Genomic DNA, 21,698 nt, shown 5'->3' on the forward strand with positions numbered 1-21,698 from the left:
CATTGTAAAAAAATTTATAGGGACACTTTTTTGGCTGTAGGTGACGTCTTATTATAATTAGGGGGTGGGGCATGCGTTTGTACGCATGACATAGAAAAAAAGAAAAATGCGGCGCAGTGCGGGCATGGTTTACGTGAAATAGTGGGCATGGCTTATATGGGCGTGGTTCAAATGGGGGTGTGGTTAGAGTTTGAGATGAATGAGAGATGGAGAAAGAAAGGGGAAAGGAGGGAGGGAGAGATAAAGAAAAAAAGAAGGAGGGAAGGAGAGAGAAGGAAGGAAAGAGGGATGGAAGGACAGCAGGCCCAGATCCTACACCACAATAGAAATGTGTATTCCAGAGTTTAACAAATCAGCAGATAAAGATACTCCAAACACCTGGTGTTAGCGCTTTAATCATCCCAGCACCAAGGTTGTTGTGGTGTCAGGATGATTGAAGCGCATTATTACTATTATTACATTGTAATATAGAATTAAATCATTCTCTCCATAATCCAGAATCAGTGGGACCCCTTAATGTGTCACCTGCCACCAGATGCCATCAGGTGCCCCCAGCAGAGTCCGTCCTTGCATCAGGTGCCCCCAGCAGAGTCCGTCCCTACATCAGGTGCCCCCAACAGAGTCCGTCCTTACATCAGGTGCCCCCAGAAGCAGAGGCCCTCCTTACAGATCTGTGTCCCTGTCAGCGGAGCCCCTCCTTACATCTAGTGTCCCCAGCAGCAAAGCCCTCCTTTACATCTGGTGTCCCCGGCAGCGGAGCCATCCTTTAAATTTGGTGTCCCCGGCAGTGGAGCAATACTTTACATCTGGTGTCCCCGGCAGCGGAGCCCTCCTTTACATCTGGTGTCCCTGGCAGCGGAGCCCTCCTTTACATCTGGTGTAGCCCAGCAGCGGAGCCCTCCTTACAGATCTGTGTTCCGGGATTGTCCCGGGAAAATCGGGACAGTTGGCAAGTATGTGTGTCGAGGAGAGCCGATCAGCGGCATCTCCTTGCAGGGCATAGCAGGAGATGTAATCAGGGCACTGATCATCAGTGCCCTGCTTACAATAAAGTGCCAGCAATCAGTGCCCACCAGTGCCACCTATCAGTTCATAACAGTGCCCATAAGTGTGGCATATTAGTGCCTACTCATCAATGCCACCTAATTAGTGCCATAAGTGCTGCCTCATCAGTGCCCATAAGTGCCACCTCATCAGTGCCCATCAGTGCAGCCTCATCAGCGCACATCAGCCAGCAGTGATTAAATATCACCAAAAGAAAGTTCTATTTGTGTGAAGAAAATGACAAAAATTGCACATGACTGTGCAATTGTCATTCAAAGTGTGACAGCGCTGAAAGCTGAAAAATGGCCTGGGCAGGAAGGGGGTGAAAGTGCCCAGTACTGAAGTAGTTAAAAAAACAAGATAGAGATGAACAGGAACAGATGATACCGATGGCGCATTGGAGGGTCACCTTAGTTATACAATATGCATAGTTAGCTGCCTACCTGCTTTAATCTGCCACAAAAGGACAGAAATATGACAGATGCCTTTGCGAGTGCTAGCTTTGGGACTGTCATTCTCATCTGTAAAATTGAACTCTGGGTTACAGTTAACCTTGCAGTGCCTTCCTGTGCTGCAAGGGTTAAAGACTTGTTTAGTCTAGCAGTATAGGAATAAGAAAATTACTTACCATATTCCTTCCTCCCCTGACAGCTGCCGCGCTCCTCCATTTTTTCAATGCACCCAGAATGTCGATGGGCCTTTAGCATCCTTAAGTACAATGCTGGTCCTACATTGATCATGATGATGTCAGGCAGTGAAGAGAAGCAACTTTGAGGGATTGGTCGTACGGAGCAGAGAAATCCTGCGGGAGCCTCTCCTGGCCTCATTTCTACACTGCTAGATTAAACCAGCATTTATCCCTTGCAGTATGGGTAAAAGGGGCACTGCAAGGTTGAATTTTACACTATCCCAGATTTCAGCTTTATCATTGAAACAAGAATACAGCTAGTGAAGCCAAGGCTCCCAACCTGTATACTGGTTCCAGATCAGTGACTTGTTAAATAGAGAAGTGTGAAGATGACAGCTCCAGCACTTTGCATTTTGGCAGAACAAGCATGTTGAATGATGTCGAGCTTCATTCAACCAGGAAGAGGAGTGGTGACCAGGAGTGGTGACTCTGTAGGAAACATTTTCTACACAGTAGGTCAATATTGTAGTGAAAGCCTTCTTTAAGTTTTCCACTGCTTAGCAATAGGGATGAGCTTCGAGTTCGAGTCAAACTCATGTTCGACTCGAACATCGGCTCTTCGCCAGTTCGCTGAACAGCGAACAATTTGGGGTGTTCGGGGCAAATTCGAAAGCCGCGGAACACCCTTTAAAAGTCTATGGGAGAAATCAAAAGTGCTAATTTTAAAGGCTTATATGCAAGTTATTGTCATAAAAAGTGTTTGGGGACCTGGGTCCTGCCCCAGGGGACATGGATCAATGCAAAAAAAAGTTTTAAAAACGGACGTTTTTCAGGAGCAGTGATTTTAATAATGCTTAAAGTGAAACAATAAAAGTGTAATATCCCTTTAAATTTCGTACCTAGGGGGGTGTCTATAGTATGCCTGTAAAGGGGTGCATGTTTCCCGTGTTTAGAACAGTCTGACAGCAAAATGACATTTCAAAGGAAAAAAAGTCATTTAAAACTACTCGCGGCTATTAATGAATTGCCGGTCCGACAATACACATAAACGTTCATTGATAAAAACGGCATGGGAATTCCCCACAGGGGAACCCCGGACCAAAAATTTTAAATGATGTGGGGGTCCCCCTAAATTCCATACCAGGCCCTTCAGGTCTGGTATGGATATTAAGGGGAACCCCGGCCAAAATTTAAAAAGAAAAATGGCGTGGGGTTCCCCTCAAAATCTATACCAGACCCTTCAAGTCTGGTATGGATTTTAAGGGGAACCCCACGCCAAAATTTAAAAAAGAAATGGCGTGGGGTCTCCCCAAAAATCCATACCAGACCCTTATCCGAGCACGCAACCTGACAGGCCGCAGGAAAAGAGGGGGGGACGAGAGCTGTACCAGGCCACATGCCCTCAACATTGGGAGGGTGCTTTGGGGTAGCCCCCAAAACACCTTGTCCCCATGTTGATGGGGACAAGGGCCTCATCCCCACAACCCTTGCCCGGTGGTTGTGGGGGTCTGCGGGCGGGGGGCTTATAGGAATCTGGAAGCCCCCTTTAACAATGGGACCCCCAGATCCCGGCCCTGCCCCCTGTGTGAAATGGTAAGGGGGTACTTTACCCCTACCATTTCACAAAAAAAGTGTCAAAAATGTTAAAAATGACAAGAGACAGTTTTTGACAATTCCTTTATTTAAATGCTTCTTCTTTCTTCTATCTTTCTTCGGTTTCTTCCTTCATCTTCTTCTGGTTCTTCTGGTTCTTCCTCCGGTGTTCTCGTCCGGCATCTTCCTCCGCGGCGCCGGCGTCTTCTTCCCTTCGTCTTCTGGGCCGCTCCGCATACCGCATGATGGGAGGCTCCCGCTGTTTTAACGCTTCTCCTCTTCTGACGGTTGTTAAATAACGAAGGGCGGGGCCACCCAGTGACCCCGCCCCCTCTGATGCAAGGTGACTTCCCTGTCCGCCCCCCTCTGACGTCACGGGGAATGCCACAGGGAAGTCCCCGTGTGTCAGAGGGGGCGGGGTCACCAGGTGGCCCCGCCCTCCGTTATTTAAGAACCGTCAGAAGAGGAGAAGCGTCACACAGCGGGAGCCTTACATCATGCTGGATGCAGAGCGGCCCAGAAGACGAAGGGAAGAAGATGCCGGCGCCGTGGAGGAAGATGCCAGATGAGAACACCGGAGGAAGAACCAGAAGAAGAAGAAGATGGAGGAAGAAACCGAAGGAAGATAGAAGAAAAAAGAAGCATTTAAATAAAGGAATTGTCAAAAACTGTCTCTTGTTTTTAACATTTTTGACACTTTATTGGGAAATGGTAGGGGTACTTTTGTACCCCCATACCATTTCACAAAGGGGGGAGGACCGGGATCTGAGGGTCCCCTTGTTAAAGCCCCCCACAACCACCGGGCAAGGGTTGTGGAGATGAGGCCCTTGTCCCCATCAACCCCAAAGCACTCTCCCAATGTTGAGGGCATGTGGCCTGGTATGGTTCAGGAGGGGCGCTCTCTCGTCCCCCTCTCTTTTTCTGCGGCCTGCCAGGTTGCGTGCTCGGATAAGGGCCTGGTATGGAATTTAGGGGGACCCCCCACGTCATTTTTTTTTAAAATTTTGGTTCGGGGTTCCCCTGTGGCCGGTTTTATCAATGAACTTTTATGTGTATTGTCAGACCGGCAATTCATTAATAGCCGCGAGTAGTTTTAAATGACTTTTTTTCCTTTGAAATGTCATTTTGCTGTCAGACTGTTCTAAACATGGGAAACATGCACCCCTTTACAGGCAAACTATAGACAACCCCCAGGTACAAAATTTAAAGGAATATTACACTTTTATTGTTTCACTTTAAGCATTATTAAAATCACTGCTCCCGAAAAAACGTCCGTTTTTAAAACTTTTTTTTGCATTGATCCATGTCCCCTGGGGCAGGACCCGGGTCCCCAAACACTTTTTATGACAATAACTTGCATATAAGCCTTTAAAATTAGCACTTTTGATTGTTCATGTTCGTGTCCCATAGACTTTAACGGTGTTCGCACGTTTGAACAAATTTTTTGCCTGTTTGCATGTTCTGGTGCGAACCGAACAGGGGGTGTTCGGCTCATCCCTACTTAGCAATATACATATACATAGATATCTATAGATATATATATATATATATATATCTATAGATATAGATATCTATATCTATGTATATAATTGTCTATATGTATATTTGATTAATTTTAACATGTAGTTCTGCTTTAAAAAGTTACACTGAAGGCCTAGTAGCCACTGTATAAATCCCTGTAAAATACATTGTTGCTATATAATTGAAAAAAGTATTTTCAGTTCAATGTCGTGAATGGTAGCCATTTAAAATTGTATTTGTTCCCAACAGAGATATGTTCTAAAACCTGAGAAATGTAATATGTGACTAGTTAATAAAGTGTATTTTGTTCTTTTATTTTATATTTTTACTTTTTTTTTTTTGCAACTGCAAACAAAGCTTTAAAGGTTCAGTCCACCCAATTATGATATCTCAGTTTTTAGTAGATGGTAAACCACCTGATCGTTTATTCTATCCCTTTGGGACATCTCTGCAGCTGAGTTTCTTGGTCTGCATACTTGCTGTGACCAATACCACGGGTTACCATTGAGTTTTTTTAATTGATTTATGTTGTATAGAAAACAGCAGTGGGAACTGGAACATTGGTGGGCAGGAACACGCACAATTACCAGGAGAACAGGAAGGAGTTGGCAGTTATGGCAGGGAAATCTGGCTGTTGGCGTATTCAAGACATTTTAGAAGCTAGAGGCTGACTCGCTCCAAAAGGCTCCATCTCTAACGTAAAAAGCACTTCTGGGAAGGCTGATCCTTTAACTGCCGATTTTGGAAACATGCATACCTGCTTCAGCTATATACATTCTTAATGTTTTAGTGATGCCAAGAAATATGTACACTGTATTCATTGTTGGTATCCTGTCTTGGCAGAAACAATTTACAGACACACCGGGGTTATAGATGGGGAATTTGTCCATTTTGAGATCCTAGATACTGCAGGTCAGGTATGGATCTATTTTTTATTCTCACATATTTTTGCATAATTGTGAGCATTGGATTTATAACTGAACAGCTAAAGGGGCTATGTTAAGAGCGTTATTCTGCAGCAGTGATTTAAAAGCAAAGTTGAACCATTTCTGCTGTAATTCACACTGCTTAACTTGGACCCCTTGGCAGCTCCAGGAAAAAGCTTAAAATACCTATACATGAACCGTATGACCTGCCAAATTATTTCACATAATTAGGAAATGGGTTATCGACCTATGGCAGCTAAAACAGTTCATGCATAGAGATTTCAGCTGTGTATGACACTGTATTGCAAACTGGTTTCTGGATAACTGCTGTTTATGTAGAATATTCATTCTCATTTCCTAAAAGTTATTTAATAAGATCTTCACAAAGTAGTAGCCCATACACCTACGGGCATCCGTATATCTTTGGATTTTCTGGTGAGTCATGTGACAAATTTGAGCTTAGCAAAGCAAATAAATCACAAGGGGCTCATCAATTTACTGTATATCCTGCTTTTCTGTTAGACCCCTTTCACACTGAGGCGGTTTGCAGGCGTTATTGCGCTAAAAATAGCGCCTGCAAACCTCCCCTAAACAGCCTCCTCTGTTTGTTTAGTGTGAAAGCCCGAGGGCTTTCACACTGAAGCGGTGCGCTGGCAGGAGAAGAAAAAATCTCCTGTCAGCCGCATCTTCGGAGCTGTGAAGGAGCGCTGTATTCACCGCTCCTAAACCGCTCCTGCCCATTGAAATCAGTGGGACAGCGCGGCTATACCGCGGTAATACCGCAGCTATAGCCGCGCTATACGAGGGGTTTTAACCCTTTTTCCGCCGCCAGCGGGGGGTTAAAACCACACCGCTAGCGGCCGAATACCGTGGTAAAACAGTGCTAAAAATAGCGCTGTTTTACCGCCGACGCCCCCTACCGCCCCAGTGTGAAAGGGGCCTTAGGGATGCCTTCTGGGGAGGCAATAAAGTGAATAGGGCTGTAGTGTATGGAGACAAGACAGGCAACATTCACTGCTATAAGATGAGGGGGTAACACAAATCAAATGCTTCATTAGGCTGTTTTGTATTCTGAGCCATTTGACTCATTTTTATAGCCTGGAGGGTGGTGGGAAAGGGGAGGGGGATTGGGGTGGTTAAATAAGTTTTTATATATTCGTTTTAATGGTATTTCGGACTATTTTTGTCCCTTCTTTCAATAAATTGCTTGCCTATGTTCTTAACATAGGCAGATAATTGAATAAAAATGTAATCTGTATTTTTTTTTAAAGTTTACATCAATGTATATATTTTTTCAAATATGTAATAACTATTATATAAGTTATAATTCTGTATAATAGTTATAATTACAATATTAGATGGATAGAGCAAGGGAGGGTTATAACTCCTGTCAGATTTTTTATTTTATTTTTTCGGCCTCTGTATACCATTGCAGAGATTTCTCTTCACTTTCTGCCCCATAGCCAAGCAAGAAGCGAGAGAAAATCCCTGTAAATTAAGAGAAATTACTTGGGGACCCCCAGCTCAGAACTAGTGTCCCCATTGGAAGATTTACCCTCTATTATTTTTCAGGGGACAACCTAAAATTTGTGATTTTCCTTCACTTTCAATGATAATGATAAACAGGACAAATAGGAAAGGTTGTATCTCCTTAACGGGGAGAGCAATAAAAAACCGACAGGTGTTCCAATCCCTGTGCATTCTATCCAAAACAAAAAAAAGTATTGCCTTTTAATTATATGTTTTCTGAACAAATGTTAAACTTGCATCTGATCACTATACCATACAGTAGATGACATAGGGGTTGGTTTACTAAAGACAAACAGGCTGTTAACTGCAGGGGAAGTTGCCTAAGAGCTTAGTGGAGAAGTTTTACTTTGCAAAGACTGGATGATAGAAGTCAGAAGAACATCACCTCTAAGCTCTTGGGCAAATCCCCATGCAAAATGAACAGCCTATTTGCCTTTAGCAAATTAACCCTATAATAATAAAGAACAACTTTGATTGGTTCCCAGTCTTTAGTAGGGACTGCAGCACTCAGTGACAGCTCACTCTCAGGGCTTCCATGACACATAGCAGAACATTGATTCTTGCCATTGGAAATTGCAGGCTGTTCTAATTGCCCATGTCAATGTACCCTTATTCTCTTGGTAAAGACTTGTGGATTAATACTGAAATGGACTGTTTTAGCTAAGCAAAAAAGGGGGAGATGTGGTTTGACATAGCATGCAGACCACATGGGAAAAAACAAACTGCAAACAAACATCTGACAAAGAATTTGGATTTTTTTGAAGGAAATTGGGGCAAGTGGGATAATCTATCAAAATGCAGAAGAAATTGGACTTAAATATGAATGTATCACCAAAAACAGAAAGGTACATAGAAGCTGAAAGATGATCATTTTTTATGTTTACAATGTAATGTCACCTTAGCCAATCCCATCTCTCTCCCCAATATTCACATTCATTTTATGTTTTAGCTTAGAAGAGTTATTTTTAGCATGGATCTTTACAAATCTGGCAACGGTTCAGCTGCTGTGAGCATACATCCCAACTTTTTGAGATGGGAATGAGGGACACCTATCAGCAAAAGTATGCAGGCATAGGACACGCCCCTTGCCACGCCCCATTAAAGGAGAATTGTACAAAAAAAAAAATCAAGATTGGTTAAACCCACAAGTCCTTTTTTTACCACTACTATTCCTTTATATTGGCTTTTGGAATTTACAAATGCAGCAATTTTGAAATCACAGTTTAGCGCTGAAAAACACTTTTTGATAGATAAAAAGTGCATTTTATATACAATTATATAGATCAGACCAAAATGAGGGACAAATGAGGAGGAATGAGGGACAGAGGGACATTGCTCCAAATCAGGGACAGTCCCTCGAAATCAGGGACAGTCCCTCGAAATCAGGGACAGTTGGTGTGATGTTTTGAGCTATGGCTGTGAGCTCTTTTGCTCTGAAGTAGCATAGAGTTTGATCAGGTCAAGCAGAAGATTTCACCTCCTAGCATTGTGCACAAAGATAAGCGACTGAAAACAAAGTATGGTCATAACTGCCATCTAGTGGAAATTTGTCACATTGACTAAAATAATTCATTACTGGAATACTCCTTTTACAGTAGTCAGTGGCACATATGTGCCCTATATATCAACACCACAGTAAAAAAAATAACACCTATTTTTATAGGTAATGTGTATGCTTGGATATAAGAAAGGGCAGCACCAGCAGATGCACATTAAGGTGTCCTTAAAACACATTGCATTGCTAGTTTTATTCCTCCTTCCTTTAACCGTCATATAATTTTACGCTTTATGTAATTCTTTGCTCAGCTGTAAGTAGTGATGTGTTATAGCATGCCTGAACACCCTGCACAAAATTGCAACATGCTCTAATGTTTTTTCCAGCGCACTTCAAAAGAGCATTTTATTTTTTATTTTCCCCAAAGTTCAGCTTTAAAGCTGAACTCCAGGACTTAACCATTTGTAAAGCTTAGGGCCAGCTTGATAGCATATCATTTTCCATGTGTCACATCTGGAACGCTGGGGATGCTGAAATTCACTGTAATAGTCTGTGCTACATACAGTCAGTGCTATTCTGAAGCCACTTGCCGCCTGTATACTGCACACAGGGAGTCGCTCGCTCCCATACCACCACCATTCAGTAAAGCTCTTGCATTGTTTTCAGTGAATACAAGGTGTCCTCTTATTAGACAAGGTGGTAAATGTGACATCATCCACCCCTCCTTTCTGCCTTGTTCAATCAAAGAATGCCTTGTATTGATTGAAAAAAAAAAGCAAGACGTCTGCTGACGGACGAATGGGAGCGAATGTCTACCTGAGCTCAGTGTACAGATAGCAAACTGATCCAGCAGCACCCAGAACAGGACAGCCCCAATGGTATGTAACAGACTACTACAGTGAATTTCTGCATCTTGAGTATTCCAGAAACGACACAGAGACAATTATATGCACCAAACTAGCCTAATGTAAGTTTAAAAATCTATTTTTCAGAAATAAAAAACTGATAATTGGCATGTGCGTATGTATTCACCCCCTTTGTTATGAAGCCCATGAAAAGCTCTGGTGCAACCAAATACCTTCAGAAGTCACATAATTAGTGAAATGATGTCCACCTGTGTGCAATCTAAGTGTCACATGATCTGTCATTACATATAAACACCTTTTTGGAAGGCCCCAGAGGCTGCAACACCTAAGCAAGAGGCACCACTAACCAAACACTGCCATGCAGACCAAGGAACTCTCCAAACAAGTAAGGGACAATGTTGTTGAGAAGTACAAGTCAGGGTTAGGTTACAAAAAAATATCCAAATCTTTGATGATCCCTAGGAGCACCATCAAATCTATCATAACCAAATGGAAAGAACATGGCACAACAGCAAACCTGCCAAGAGACGGCTGCACACCAAAACTCAGACTGGGCAAGAAGGGCATTATTAAGAGAGACAGCACAGAGACCTAAGGTAATCCTGGAGGAGCTGCAGAGTTCCACAGCAGAGACTGGAGTATCTGTACATAGGACGACAATAAGCCGTACACTCCATAGAGTTGGGCTTTATGGCAGAGTGGCCAGAAGAAAGCCATTACTTTCAGCAAAAAACTAAATGAGACGTTTTGAGTTTGCAAAAGGCATGTGGGAGACTCCCAAAATGTATGGAGGAATGTGCTATGGTCTGATGAGACTAAAATTTAACTTTTTGGCCAAAAAAAAAACGCTATGTCTGGCGCAAACCCAGCACATCACATCACCCAAAAAACACCATCCCCACAGTGAAACATGGTTGTGGCAGTATCATGCTGTGGGGATGTTTTTCAGCAGTCGGGACTGGGAAACTGGTCAGGGTTGAGGAAAAGATGGATGGTGCTCAATACAGGGATATTCGTGAGCAAAACCTGTACCACTGTGTGTGTGATTTGAGGCTAGGACGGAGGTTCACCTTCCAGCAGGACAATGACCCCAAACACACTGCTAAAACAATACTTGAGTGGTTTAACCACTTCAGCCCCGGAAGAATTTACCCCCTTCCTGACCAGAGCACTTTTTGCGATTCGGCACTGTGTCGCTTTAACTGACAATTGCACGGTCGTGCGACGTGGCTCCCAAACAATATTGACGTCCTTTTTTTCCCACAAATAGAGCTTTCTTTTGGTGGTATTTGATCACCCCTGCGCTTTTTATTTTTTGCGCTATAAACAAAAAAAGAGCGACAATTTTGAAAAAAAACGCATTATTTTTTACTTTTTGCTATAATAAATATCCCCCAAAAATATATAAAAAAGCTATTTTTTTCCTCAGTTTAGGCCTTTAGGCTGATACGTATTCTTCTACTTATTTTTGGTAAAAAAAAAATCGCAATAAGCGATTACTGATCGGTTAAAAAAAAAAGTTATAGCGTTTACAAAATAGGGGATAGTTTTATGGCATTTTTATTAATAATTTTTTTTTTTTTAAATGGCGGCGATCAGCGATTTTTATTGTGACTGCGACATTATGGTGGACACATCGAACATTTTTGACACATTTTTTGGGACCATTGTCATTTATACAGCAATCAGTGCTATACAAATGCACTGATTCCTGTGTAAATGACACTGGCAGTGAAGGGGTTAACCACTAGGTGGCAGTGTAGGGGTTAAGTGTGTCCTAGGGGCGTGTTTCTAACTGTGAGGGGCATGGCTGTGTGTGACATGTGACTGATCTCTGCTCCAATGACAGGGAGCAGAGATCCAGTGACACTGTCACTAGGCAGAACGGGGAGATGCTTGTTTACATTAGCATCTCCCCGTTCTTCCTCCCTGTGAGGCGATCGCGGGTATCCCCGCGGCGATCGAGTCCCCGGGACCCGCGACCTGACTCACGGAGCTTGCCGCGGGCGTGCGTGCCCACTGGCCACCTCTTAAAGGGGAACGTACAGGTACGTGGTTTTGCCGCAGTATATCTGCGTGAGGCGGTCGGCAAGCGGTTAAGGGGAAACGTGTAAATATGTTGGAATGGCCTAGTCAAAGCCCAGACCTCAATCCAATAGAAAATCTGTGGTCAGACTTGGAGCCCTTTCACACTGGGGTGGGCGTCGGCGGTAAAGCGTCGCTTTACCCTCATTTTAGCGGCACTATTCAGCCGCTAGCTGGGCCGTTTTAACCTCCGCTAGCGGCCGAAAAAGGGTTAAAACCACCCGCAAAGCGCTGCTGCAGTGGCGGTTTGGCGGCGCTGCCCCATTGTTTTCAATGGGCAGGGGCGCTTTAGGAGCGGTGTATACACCGCTCCTACAGCGCTGCAAAGATGCGGCTTGAAGGACTTTTTTTACCGTTCTGCAAGTGCATCGCTCCAGTGTAAATACCCTTGGGCTTTCACACTGGAGAGACAGGAGAGGCTCTTTACAGGCACTATGCAGGTGCTATTTTTAGCGCTGTAGCACCTGTAAAGCGCCTCAGTGTGAAAGGGGTCTTAAAGATTGCTGTTCACAAGCTCAAGCCATCCAACTTGAAGGAGCTGGAGCAGTTTTGCAAGGAGGAATGGGCAAAAATCCCAGTGGTAAGATTAGGCAAGCTCATAGAGACTTATCCAAAGCAACTTGGAGTCGCAAAAGGTGGCTCTACAAAGTATTGGCTTTGGGGGGGGGGGGGGGGTTACATATGTCCTTCTTAAACTTCTCCACTCTCCTCCATTTACAACTCATAGAAGATAAAGGCCATCTCCATAGTGTAGTAGTTAAAAAAAAAAAACATTTATTTGATAGCAGCAACTTACATTTAAAATTGGAATAAACAGCAGCGATCTAATAAGGGCTTCTGGTCTCAGCCGCATCCGGAAGTAAAACATCAAGTTCTGGTGCAGATGCCTTATGACAAGATTCTGAGATATAAACCAAAGGTCATAGGCCAAATCAACTTACTGGTTGCCAAATAACTATTTTGGGTGGCATTTTGAACATAATAGTTATGTTACTATTACTGAATAGCCCAAAATAGGTTAGCACTTCTGCCTTGCAGCATTAGAGTTATTGGTTGAAACCATCACACTAGCTGCATGGAGTTTGCATGTTCTCCCTATGCTTGTGTGCGGTTCCTCCCACACTCCATAGACATGTTGGTAGATTCATCGGCTCATGCATATGCGTGCGCACGAGGTGCGCCTGGGCCCACCCAAATCAACACCCTGCGCAATACTCTGCCTGGACCTGGGAATTCAACTCCCGCTCTGCAGCTATTTAAAAAATAATCTTCCCATGTCCCATTGTTCAGCTAAGGACCTGGGGATAGAAAAGGAGACTATTTAACCACTTGCGGGTGCAGGCGGGGTGCTCTACCGCACTCCTGACAATTAAATTAAATTAAAGTCCCGGCCTCTTCTATATCAATTCGCTGAGGCAGGCAAGGTAGGCAAAAGCTGCAGAAGATTACTTTGCCTGTCCCAAAAGCGGTAGTCACTTTTCTCAAGAGGAAGGGACACCACCGGGCCCTGGCTCTTGGCTCAGGAGTATCCTGCAGAAGAGGCACTTCACCTAGTTCCCGCGCCCCAGGTAGGAGAAGTCAGCCGGACCGGGTGCGGAAGGAGACAGGGTTGTCACCTGTCTTGATTCACCGAGCGATGGCTCCCTGCAGCACTGATGGCCTCCCTCTGTCCTCTCCTGCTGCGGCTATGCTTCAATTTGTGAATGCATGGTAAGCTGCTCAGCACAGAGCACTTCCCATTCATTCACTGTCCAGTGCAGCTAAAGCTGCAGAGAAAGGGACTGGGGAATCTCTTTCCTCAATACCTTTCTCTGTCTCAAAAGTGAGACATCTGGGATCTGTTTAGATCCCTGATATTTCACTAAAGCCCCCCAAACAGGGCTTGTTAAAAAATAAATCAAATAAAATTGTAAAAAATAATAATAATAAAAAATAAAAAAAATCTACTGACACCGTCCACTGCCCTACTACCACCGTCCACTGTTCAACTGACACCAATCTGTGCCCTACTGACACTGTCCACTGCCCTACTGACTCATACCATCCACGATCCTACTAACATCAATCACTGCTCTACTGACACCGTCCACTGCCCTACTACCACCGTCCACTGCCCTACTGACCCATACCGTCCACTGCCCTGCTGACTCATACCGTCCACTGCCCTACTGACTCATACCGTCCACTGCCCTACTGACTCATACCGTCCACTGCCCTACTGACTCATACCGTCCACTGCCCTACTGACTCATACCGTCCACTGCCCTACTGACACTGTCCACTGCTCTACTGACACCGTCAAACAAGACAAGGAAAAAGGCGCAAACACTATTAGTTCTCATAAAACCAAAAGGTATAGAGGAAGTCCATTAAAAGTTCATGTGTCATAAAGATAAATGGGAGTCCATACACTAAGGGCTGCCACCAACATAAGAATAGAAGCCAGATTCCAGCACAGCTGAAAGTAAAACAAAGAGGAGAGGCGTCTCTAAGTGTAGAAGTAAAAGCAATTTATTTAAAACCATACAAATGGCAACTCACAGGTTAGTGAAATATAAAAGACACATCTGTGTAATAGGATATCCTGAGGGATGTCAATGGTGTCAGGTTCCTCCGCTCATGGCGCTGCTTAGCACGGAAATCCTTGCTGGTCACCGCTGATGGAAAGAACGGCTGTACAGTGAATGGTCCCAAAATGAGGCTTGGTGTTCAGATGGCTGGGTGGCATGAAACAATGACGTCACCAGAGTGCGATGACTTTTCGAGCATGAGCGCTGTGAGTGATGTGGCAGACGCACGCCTTTATCAAGCAATACTATTGGGATATCCCCTATCCATCAAGGGGAGGGGCCAGAAGATAAATGAGCTTACAAAAACAATTATTAAAAAAAGGGGAAAGAAAAATCTAAATAATAATAATAATAATAATAGGTATAAAGGAGTTTTCGTAAGCTCATTTATCTTCTGGCCCCTCCCCTTGATGTGCTATATATCACTGGCCCCATATCCTGATAGTATTGCTTGATAAAGGAGTGCGGCTGCCACAACACTCGCAGCTCGCATGCCCGGAAACGCATTGCACTCCGGTGACATCATTGCTCCACGCTGCCCAGCCATCTGCGCACCAAGCCTCGGTTTGGGACCATTCACCGTACGGCAATTCTTTCCATCAGCAGTGACCAACAATGATTTACGATTTACATCCCTTGGGATATTCTATTACACAGATGTGCCTTTTATATTTCACTAACGTGAGTTGCCATTTGTATGGTTTTAAATAAATTGCTTTTACTCCTACACTTAGAGGCGCCTCTTCCCTTTGTTTTACTTTCTACTGACACCGTCCACTGCCCTACTGACACCGTCCACTGCCCTACTGACACCGTCCACTGCAAGGGCATTTGCCCGCACTGGATCGCATGCTACAGAAGTACCATGTGATGCAGTTGAGGTGCGTTTCAACAAGTAGTGCATGCACTACTTTTAGTGCGGTGCTGTTTCAACCCATTCAAAATGAATGAGCCTGAATTCGCACTGCAGAGAAATGCATGTGAATCGCACAGGAACCACACAGCATTCCTGTACAATGCCCATGCAGTTCATAGTGTGAATGGGCCCTTAGAGTGAGTGTGTGTGTGTGTTATATACACACGCACGTGTGTTTAAGCTTTGGGGTGCACATCCTAATGCAATAAGCTGCGCACACCTATGGGCTCATGTCTTAATTGGTTCCAGTATGTGTATGTATGCAAATGATATAGGGGGCCTTAGAATATAAGCACTTTGAGGGCAGAGACTGGTGGTAGTCTCCATCCAATATGTAAAGTGCTGTGTAAACTGTCTGCATGTAAATACCTGTAATAAATAAACACCTTGTTGTTTTCTTTGAAGCAATATGCTAATATTGATTTCTACAGCTAAAAATTTTTTTTCAATTTTTCCAAAGGAGGAGGACTCACTTCAGCTCGAAGAGAAGATTAAGTGGGGGGACAGTTTCGTCATTGTGTACTCGGTGACAGACCGTTGCAGCTTTGATGAAGTCATGAGATTATGTTTCCTCATCAACCACACCCACTCAGCCAATAAAAAAGGAGCAACAGAGCACCCACCTATCGTAATAGTAGGCAACAAGAAAGATCTACAGTTTGATCGTATGGTGTCTACGGACGATGGTGAAAAACTCTCTAAGGCATTGAAGCACCCTTATTTTGAAATTTCCACCAGAGACAGCTATGAAGAAACCACCATGGTCTTCAATACACTCTATTGTGAGATGCAGAGGCAAGGATGTCTCTCCCCAGCAACCTTCAAGAAAAGAAATGCATCAAAGTTAATGGAGAAGATTCCAAAAATTTATGCCAATTCTACTTTAATTGCAAATGGTAGAAGTTTGAGTTTTAACTCATTTCGAGAATTTATTCCAGAGTGAAAAAAAAGAGAACATGGGCCAGTTCTGTGTTCCTTTTCTAGTATGCCAGCCCTTAGTGATGAAAGATGTCCTCACTAGTGTGGTGTATAGGTTAGAAGAGAATTTGGTTAAAAACCTTCAGCTGACGTTAAGTTTGCCACAGGTCATAGTAAAACCTTTTTGCTGAATAATTTGGCAAAAAGCTTTAGACCTTAGGACGACTGAACACCTAAAATGAACTGCTGAGAACGAGATGGCCAATGAAGACAGTTTTGATTGGTTTATATTGAGCATCCTTGCTGAATAAACCAAGTTATAGAATGATTTTAGAGCATGATGCCAATTGTATCTCCTCCCCACACATCTAAACCCAATGGATATAAAACACAGCATTTATTAGGCTCCATTCACACTAGCGCGTTTTTTGATGCATTTTGCATTTTGCAGAAATGCACAGGAATTTTTTAACATGGGTTCCTATGGAACATGTTCACATCAATGCCTTTTTGTTTCTCTGCATTTTTGGAAAGGGTCAGGGACTTTTTTCATGCAAAATGCAGCGTTTTGCATGTAATAGAATTCAATGAACAAGCATCAAAAACGCAAGTGCAGCGTTTTTGCAGCGTTTTTGCAGCGTTTTTGGTGCGTTTTTGATGTGTTTTTGCCGTTTTTTTTTTTTGTTTTTTTGTTTTTTTAATTTTTTTAAGACTGTAAAAAAAAACTGTAAAAAAAAAAAACGCAAATCGCGGCAAAATCGCGGCAAAAAACGCGGCAAAAACGTGGCAAGCATGAAAAAAAAACCTCCAAAAACGCCCAAAAGCAACATGCATAGGTGTGAATCGAGCCTCATTCACCATTAGAACTTGTTCACACACTGGATAAACACCAGTCACCGGTAGGGCAAACAGAAATCAATTGTTTTCTATGTGCCTACTTCAATCTGCAGTGCAGCCTAGAGGCGCAGTGCAGTAAAATGCAGACATGTAGCATTTTATTTCAGTGCATGGGTTGGCACAGTCTGTCACTACACAGCAAGGTAACGCACTGCACTGCTTTGCAAAGACATCAAGAAGTTCACTTAAACAGAAAAAATGACAACAAAAAAAAACCCACAAAAAAGTAAACGGTGTTACAGAGTATCACACTGCCCCCTCACCTTGGTTCAATAAAGCTTAAAAGAGAAACCTGCCTGCATACTAAAATGGAGCATTTAGCATGCGGGCACAGGCTCTTGATTTTTTCCTTTTTTGTAAATATCAGCCTTTATTTGCACTGGTTTTAATCCTATAGTGCTAGCTACGTGGCATTAACTCCTGTTGGTGTATCTCCAATATACCATACTAGTGGATAATAAAAATGATGCTTTATATCCAGTGGATTTAGATGTACAGGGATTATAATGTGCATCATATCTTATACAGATTAACAATTTTACAGTCCCATAAAGTGATATAGGTTTCGGACTGGTAAAGACCTTCATATATATACTGTACATAGGTTACGGAACGAGCACAAAATGTTTTACCTACTGTAATAGTTCACAGATTTCACACAGAATTGTTTCAGACAATCTGTTTGTGTGATATGTTTCTGATTGACTGTATTTGGAATGTAGAGGATAACTGGTGGAAGCAATTCCAATACCATAACTGCATGCGGTTTATATGTGCAAAGATAATCCTCAAAATATTCAGTTTTTTACATTTCGCATTCTCTTATTCATATTTTTTCTCCACATTTACATGCATAGCAAGGTGACCAGCAAAAGTGACAGTGACAGGGGTTGGGACAAACTGTAATACTGCTAAAGTAATCATTTGGCAAAAAGCCAACGTTTCACTAAAAAAAGAAAAAAAGTTCCCTACAACATTAGTGACATCACTTATATAAGTATAGCTCATGTAATGCAGGCAGCTGGATCCTGGAGAAATGTTCACTGCAAGGATACCTGTCCTCTTCCTGGTTCTGAACTTCTGGCACTGCAATAGTCAACAGAATAAAAGAAATGTTGTCAATGGAGGAGGCGTGTCCTTGTCTAACCATCTGTACTGCTGTCCTACCTGAAGACCCAAAGCTGGTAATCATTGCAGTGCCTGAAAGTTCAGACCAGGAAGAGGACAGGCATCCCAGCAGTGAAGATTTGTCAAGGATCCAGCTGCCTGCACAACATGAGACATCCTTCATTACAGGTAAGAGATGTAACTACAGCTTTTGGGATTTGTTAAAGTGGGAGCTTTACCCATAACAACTTCATAAAAAAGACGTCCTTTAGCAAGGAACATACATTCCACAATAATAGTTATGCTAACATAACTAGAGTGATATAAATTGCCTCCAGCATTGTTCCCGTGTCTTCTTGCCTGCTGCCATTTTGCCAAATCCCAGAGCCCCCAAGAAGCAGATCAACCTCTAGATTTTCGGCACAGTGTCGAAATATATAGAGCAACTGAGCATGTGCAGAGCAGGGTGGACCAGTGTAATACTGGATTTTAACCCGTATAGGCACATATTTTTTAATGTTTTACACAGCTACAGTATACCTGCAAAAGGAGCCAGCATAAAGTAACACAGGACGACTACATTTTCTGACTAAAGTTCCACTTTAGGCTAAACTTCAACTTTAAATCCGAGTTTTAGGCCCCATTCACACCTGAATGTGTGGCGTTTTGGAGCTTTTTTTACAGCGTTTTGACGCACTTATTTGCACATTTCCATGCAGCGTTCTCCGGCGATTTTGAGCTTTGGCGTTTTTTTTATTAGCCAATAGGAAAAATGATCATCTGTTTCATCATATGTTGCTATGTTGTCATCTGTTTCCAGCTCCAAAAACGCCCAAATCTGCCCGATTCGAGCGACAAAAAAGGGTCCAGAACTTGTTTGAGCTTCAGGCATTGGGCTTCAGGCGACTTGGAGTGGAGATGTGAACCATCTCCATAGAGAATAATGGATTTTTTCCCCTCCAGCGTTTTGTAGCTTGAGGCTTCAAGCTACAAAACCCTCAGGTGTGAATGGGGCCTGAAAGTATAAGCCCAAAAACAAAAATGACATAGGTTGAAAAAAGTCCATCTAGTTTAATCAACAGAAAAAAACAAACAAATAGAAAACCTCCATATACACAATATTATACCGAAAGTTGATCCAGAGGAAAAAAAAAAAACTAAAACAAGAAAAAAACCCCCAATAAAGCATGATCCAATTTGCTCCAGTGGAGGAAAAAAATTCCTTCCTGATCTCCCAGCAGGCAATCGGATGGATCAACTGTACGAAATACCCGTGGTGTTATTACCTATAAATAATAGTATCCAGTTATACTTTGTGCATTTATGAATGCATCCAACTCTTTATTAAAACAATATACGGAGCTGGCCAGACCTAGTTCTAGAGGGACTCCATTCCAAAAATGTAACAATAAATTGTAGTTTACCAAACCTTAGATGTTGTGGCTTCATTAGTTTCCTTTTTTTTCCAGATATTTTTACCTTAAAGTGATTGTAAAGTCTCCTTTTTTTTCTATTACAATAACAAACATGTTATACTTACCTGCTCTATGCAGGGGTTTGCACAAGGCAGCCCCAATCCTCCTCTTCTCGGGTCCCTGGCCCCTCCCTCCTGTCAAGTGCCCGCACTTGACAGGAGGGAGCTTGCTATGGGGACACCCGAGCTGAGCTGCAGCTCCGTGTATTCATTCAGACTTGGAGCTGTGGTTCAGCCCCGTCCCCCTCTCCTGATTGGCTAACTGAGTTTGATTGACGGCAATGGGAGCCAATGGCGCCGCTGCTGTATCTCAGCCAATCAGGAGGGAGAGTTCCGGCTGGCCGAGGGACTCGTGGACATCGCTGGATAGAGAGGGGGCTCAGGTAAGTATTAGGGGGCTGCTGCACACTGAAGGGTTTTTTTTTATCTTAATGCATAGAATGCATTAAGATTTTAAAACCTTTTGCCTTTACAACCACTTTAAGGGCTCTTTTAGACTTCTGGAGGGTAATCCACTTTTGTATCGCTTTTCAGAAGGCATTTCTCAAGTGGTGTGATGGCTTTATAATGCCTCTTCACCGCCTGATTTAACTCCATAATGCTCCACTACTGTGCCATAATTGCATGCACTCCAAGCTGTTGCGGCATGGACCCATTAACTCAATCTCTGCCTGTCAAACTTTGCACGGATTTAAAATTCTGTACAGCACAGCTGCCCATTTTTATCGCTCCCTGTTTGAAAGAACATTTATTTTCATCTCAAAATCCTGTGAAAAATACATTTCCTTTCCCTGGGTGGCTATGCTCGCTCCTCCACTGTATCAATGGAGGGGGCCATGATTGCTTTTAAAGTGGGACTTTAAACATGTCAGTCTTTTCCATCTCCATTACATGGGGGAGATTAGTAGTTTACAGAAGGACATTAAAGTAGAAGTCCACTCTAACACTAAAATCCCTGCATCTACAGACATCCACGAACTAACACTAACCCCGTGGAGAAGAAATCAGTATACATACCTCTTTTGAAGCCGATCCGACACCACACTGAGCTATCAGCTGCGGCTTCTCCTCTGCAGAGCTTCTGCTGCTGGAGACCGGATCGGATCAGCTTAAAAAAAAAAAAAAAAAAGGTATGTATACTGATTTCTTCTTTATAGGGCTAGATAGGTTAGTGTTCGATCCTGGATGTCTGTAGATGCATAGATTTTAGTGTTAGGGTGGACTTACACTTCCATTTTAGCTCCAGAGAAGTGACAAGGACATTCCATTTCCAGCAAAACAATTGGTATTTTCTGTACTTGCAAAAAACATTCTTAGCCCAGAAAAAGAAAACAAATGCAGCCTCCACATCTCAGAACTGGTAACCTGCAATGTATTAACTTCTTTTTGTGGATTTAGTTATCGTTTGTATAAAATGTTGCTGCAACTGCTCAAGCATTGACAATAATAGTTGGTTGCAACACTTGTCACTGTAAATCTTGCTGCTCAGCTTCAGTATTCGTGTAAATGCAAATCATACTGAATATTATTGTGTACACTGCCAGCTTTCCCCCTGATTGGTGACTTTTACATGTACATCAAGAACTTTTAATAAAATATTCTTCTATGTCTGTTTTGGCGATTGTAAAATGTTTAGGGTGTCCAGTTACTTTTTTCCATACTGGATGATGGGATTTCATATGTAGTAGGGTACTTTTTGCAGGATCATCAGCAAACTTATTTTGTGCGCATTAAAGTATATATAAACCCTAACAATGAACATCTTTTATTTGCACCCATGTTTTGTTATGGCTGTTTGATAAGTTAAAAAAAAAAAAAAAAAAATCTGTTGATCCTGCCACATCTCTGGAGTAGTAAATTGCAGTATCATATTTTTTTTTCTTGGATTTAGATACACTTTAAAGGATAAGTTCACCTTTGGGAACATGTTCCACCAGTTTTTAGGGTGGAACATGTAACATTATTATTATTATTTTTATTATCATACAGGATTTATATAGCGCCAACAGTTTGCACAGCGCTTTACAACATGAGGGCAGACAGTACAGTTTAAATACAATTCAATACAGGAGGAATCAAAGGGCCCTACTCGTTAGAGCTTACAATCTAGAAGGGGAGGTCAATTGAA

At 42.8% G+C, this 21,698-nt stretch overlaps 1 protein-coding gene across 2 annotated transcripts in view; it reads left to right on the plus strand.

Moving 5' to 3' along the window:
- LOC141112107 (ras-related and estrogen-regulated growth inhibitor-like) overlaps positions 1-21,180 on the plus strand; it is a 164,102-nt gene extending 142,922 nt beyond the window's left edge. The window contains exons 3-5 of one of the 2 annotated variants that reach the window (XM_073604562.1): positions 5,630-5,703; positions 8,007-8,087; positions 15,635-21,180. In XM_073604562.1, coding sequence (XP_073460663.1) covers positions 5,630-5,703; positions 8,007-8,087; positions 15,635-16,117 — 638 coding nt within the window. In that variant the 3' untranslated portion in view covers positions 16,118-21,180. The remainder of the gene's footprint in view (positions 1-5,629; positions 5,704-8,006; positions 8,088-15,634) is intronic. The other variant, XM_073604563.1, reaches the window with a different exon arrangement.
- Positions 21,181-21,698: the final 518 nt, after the last annotated feature.

This window comes from Aquarana catesbeiana, linkage group LG11 (assembly GCF_042186555.1).
Source record: "Aquarana catesbeiana isolate 2022-GZ linkage group LG11, ASM4218655v1, whole genome shotgun sequence".
In the NCBI taxonomy this organism is placed as follows: Eukaryota; Metazoa; Chordata; class Amphibia; order Anura; family Ranidae; genus Aquarana; species Aquarana catesbeiana.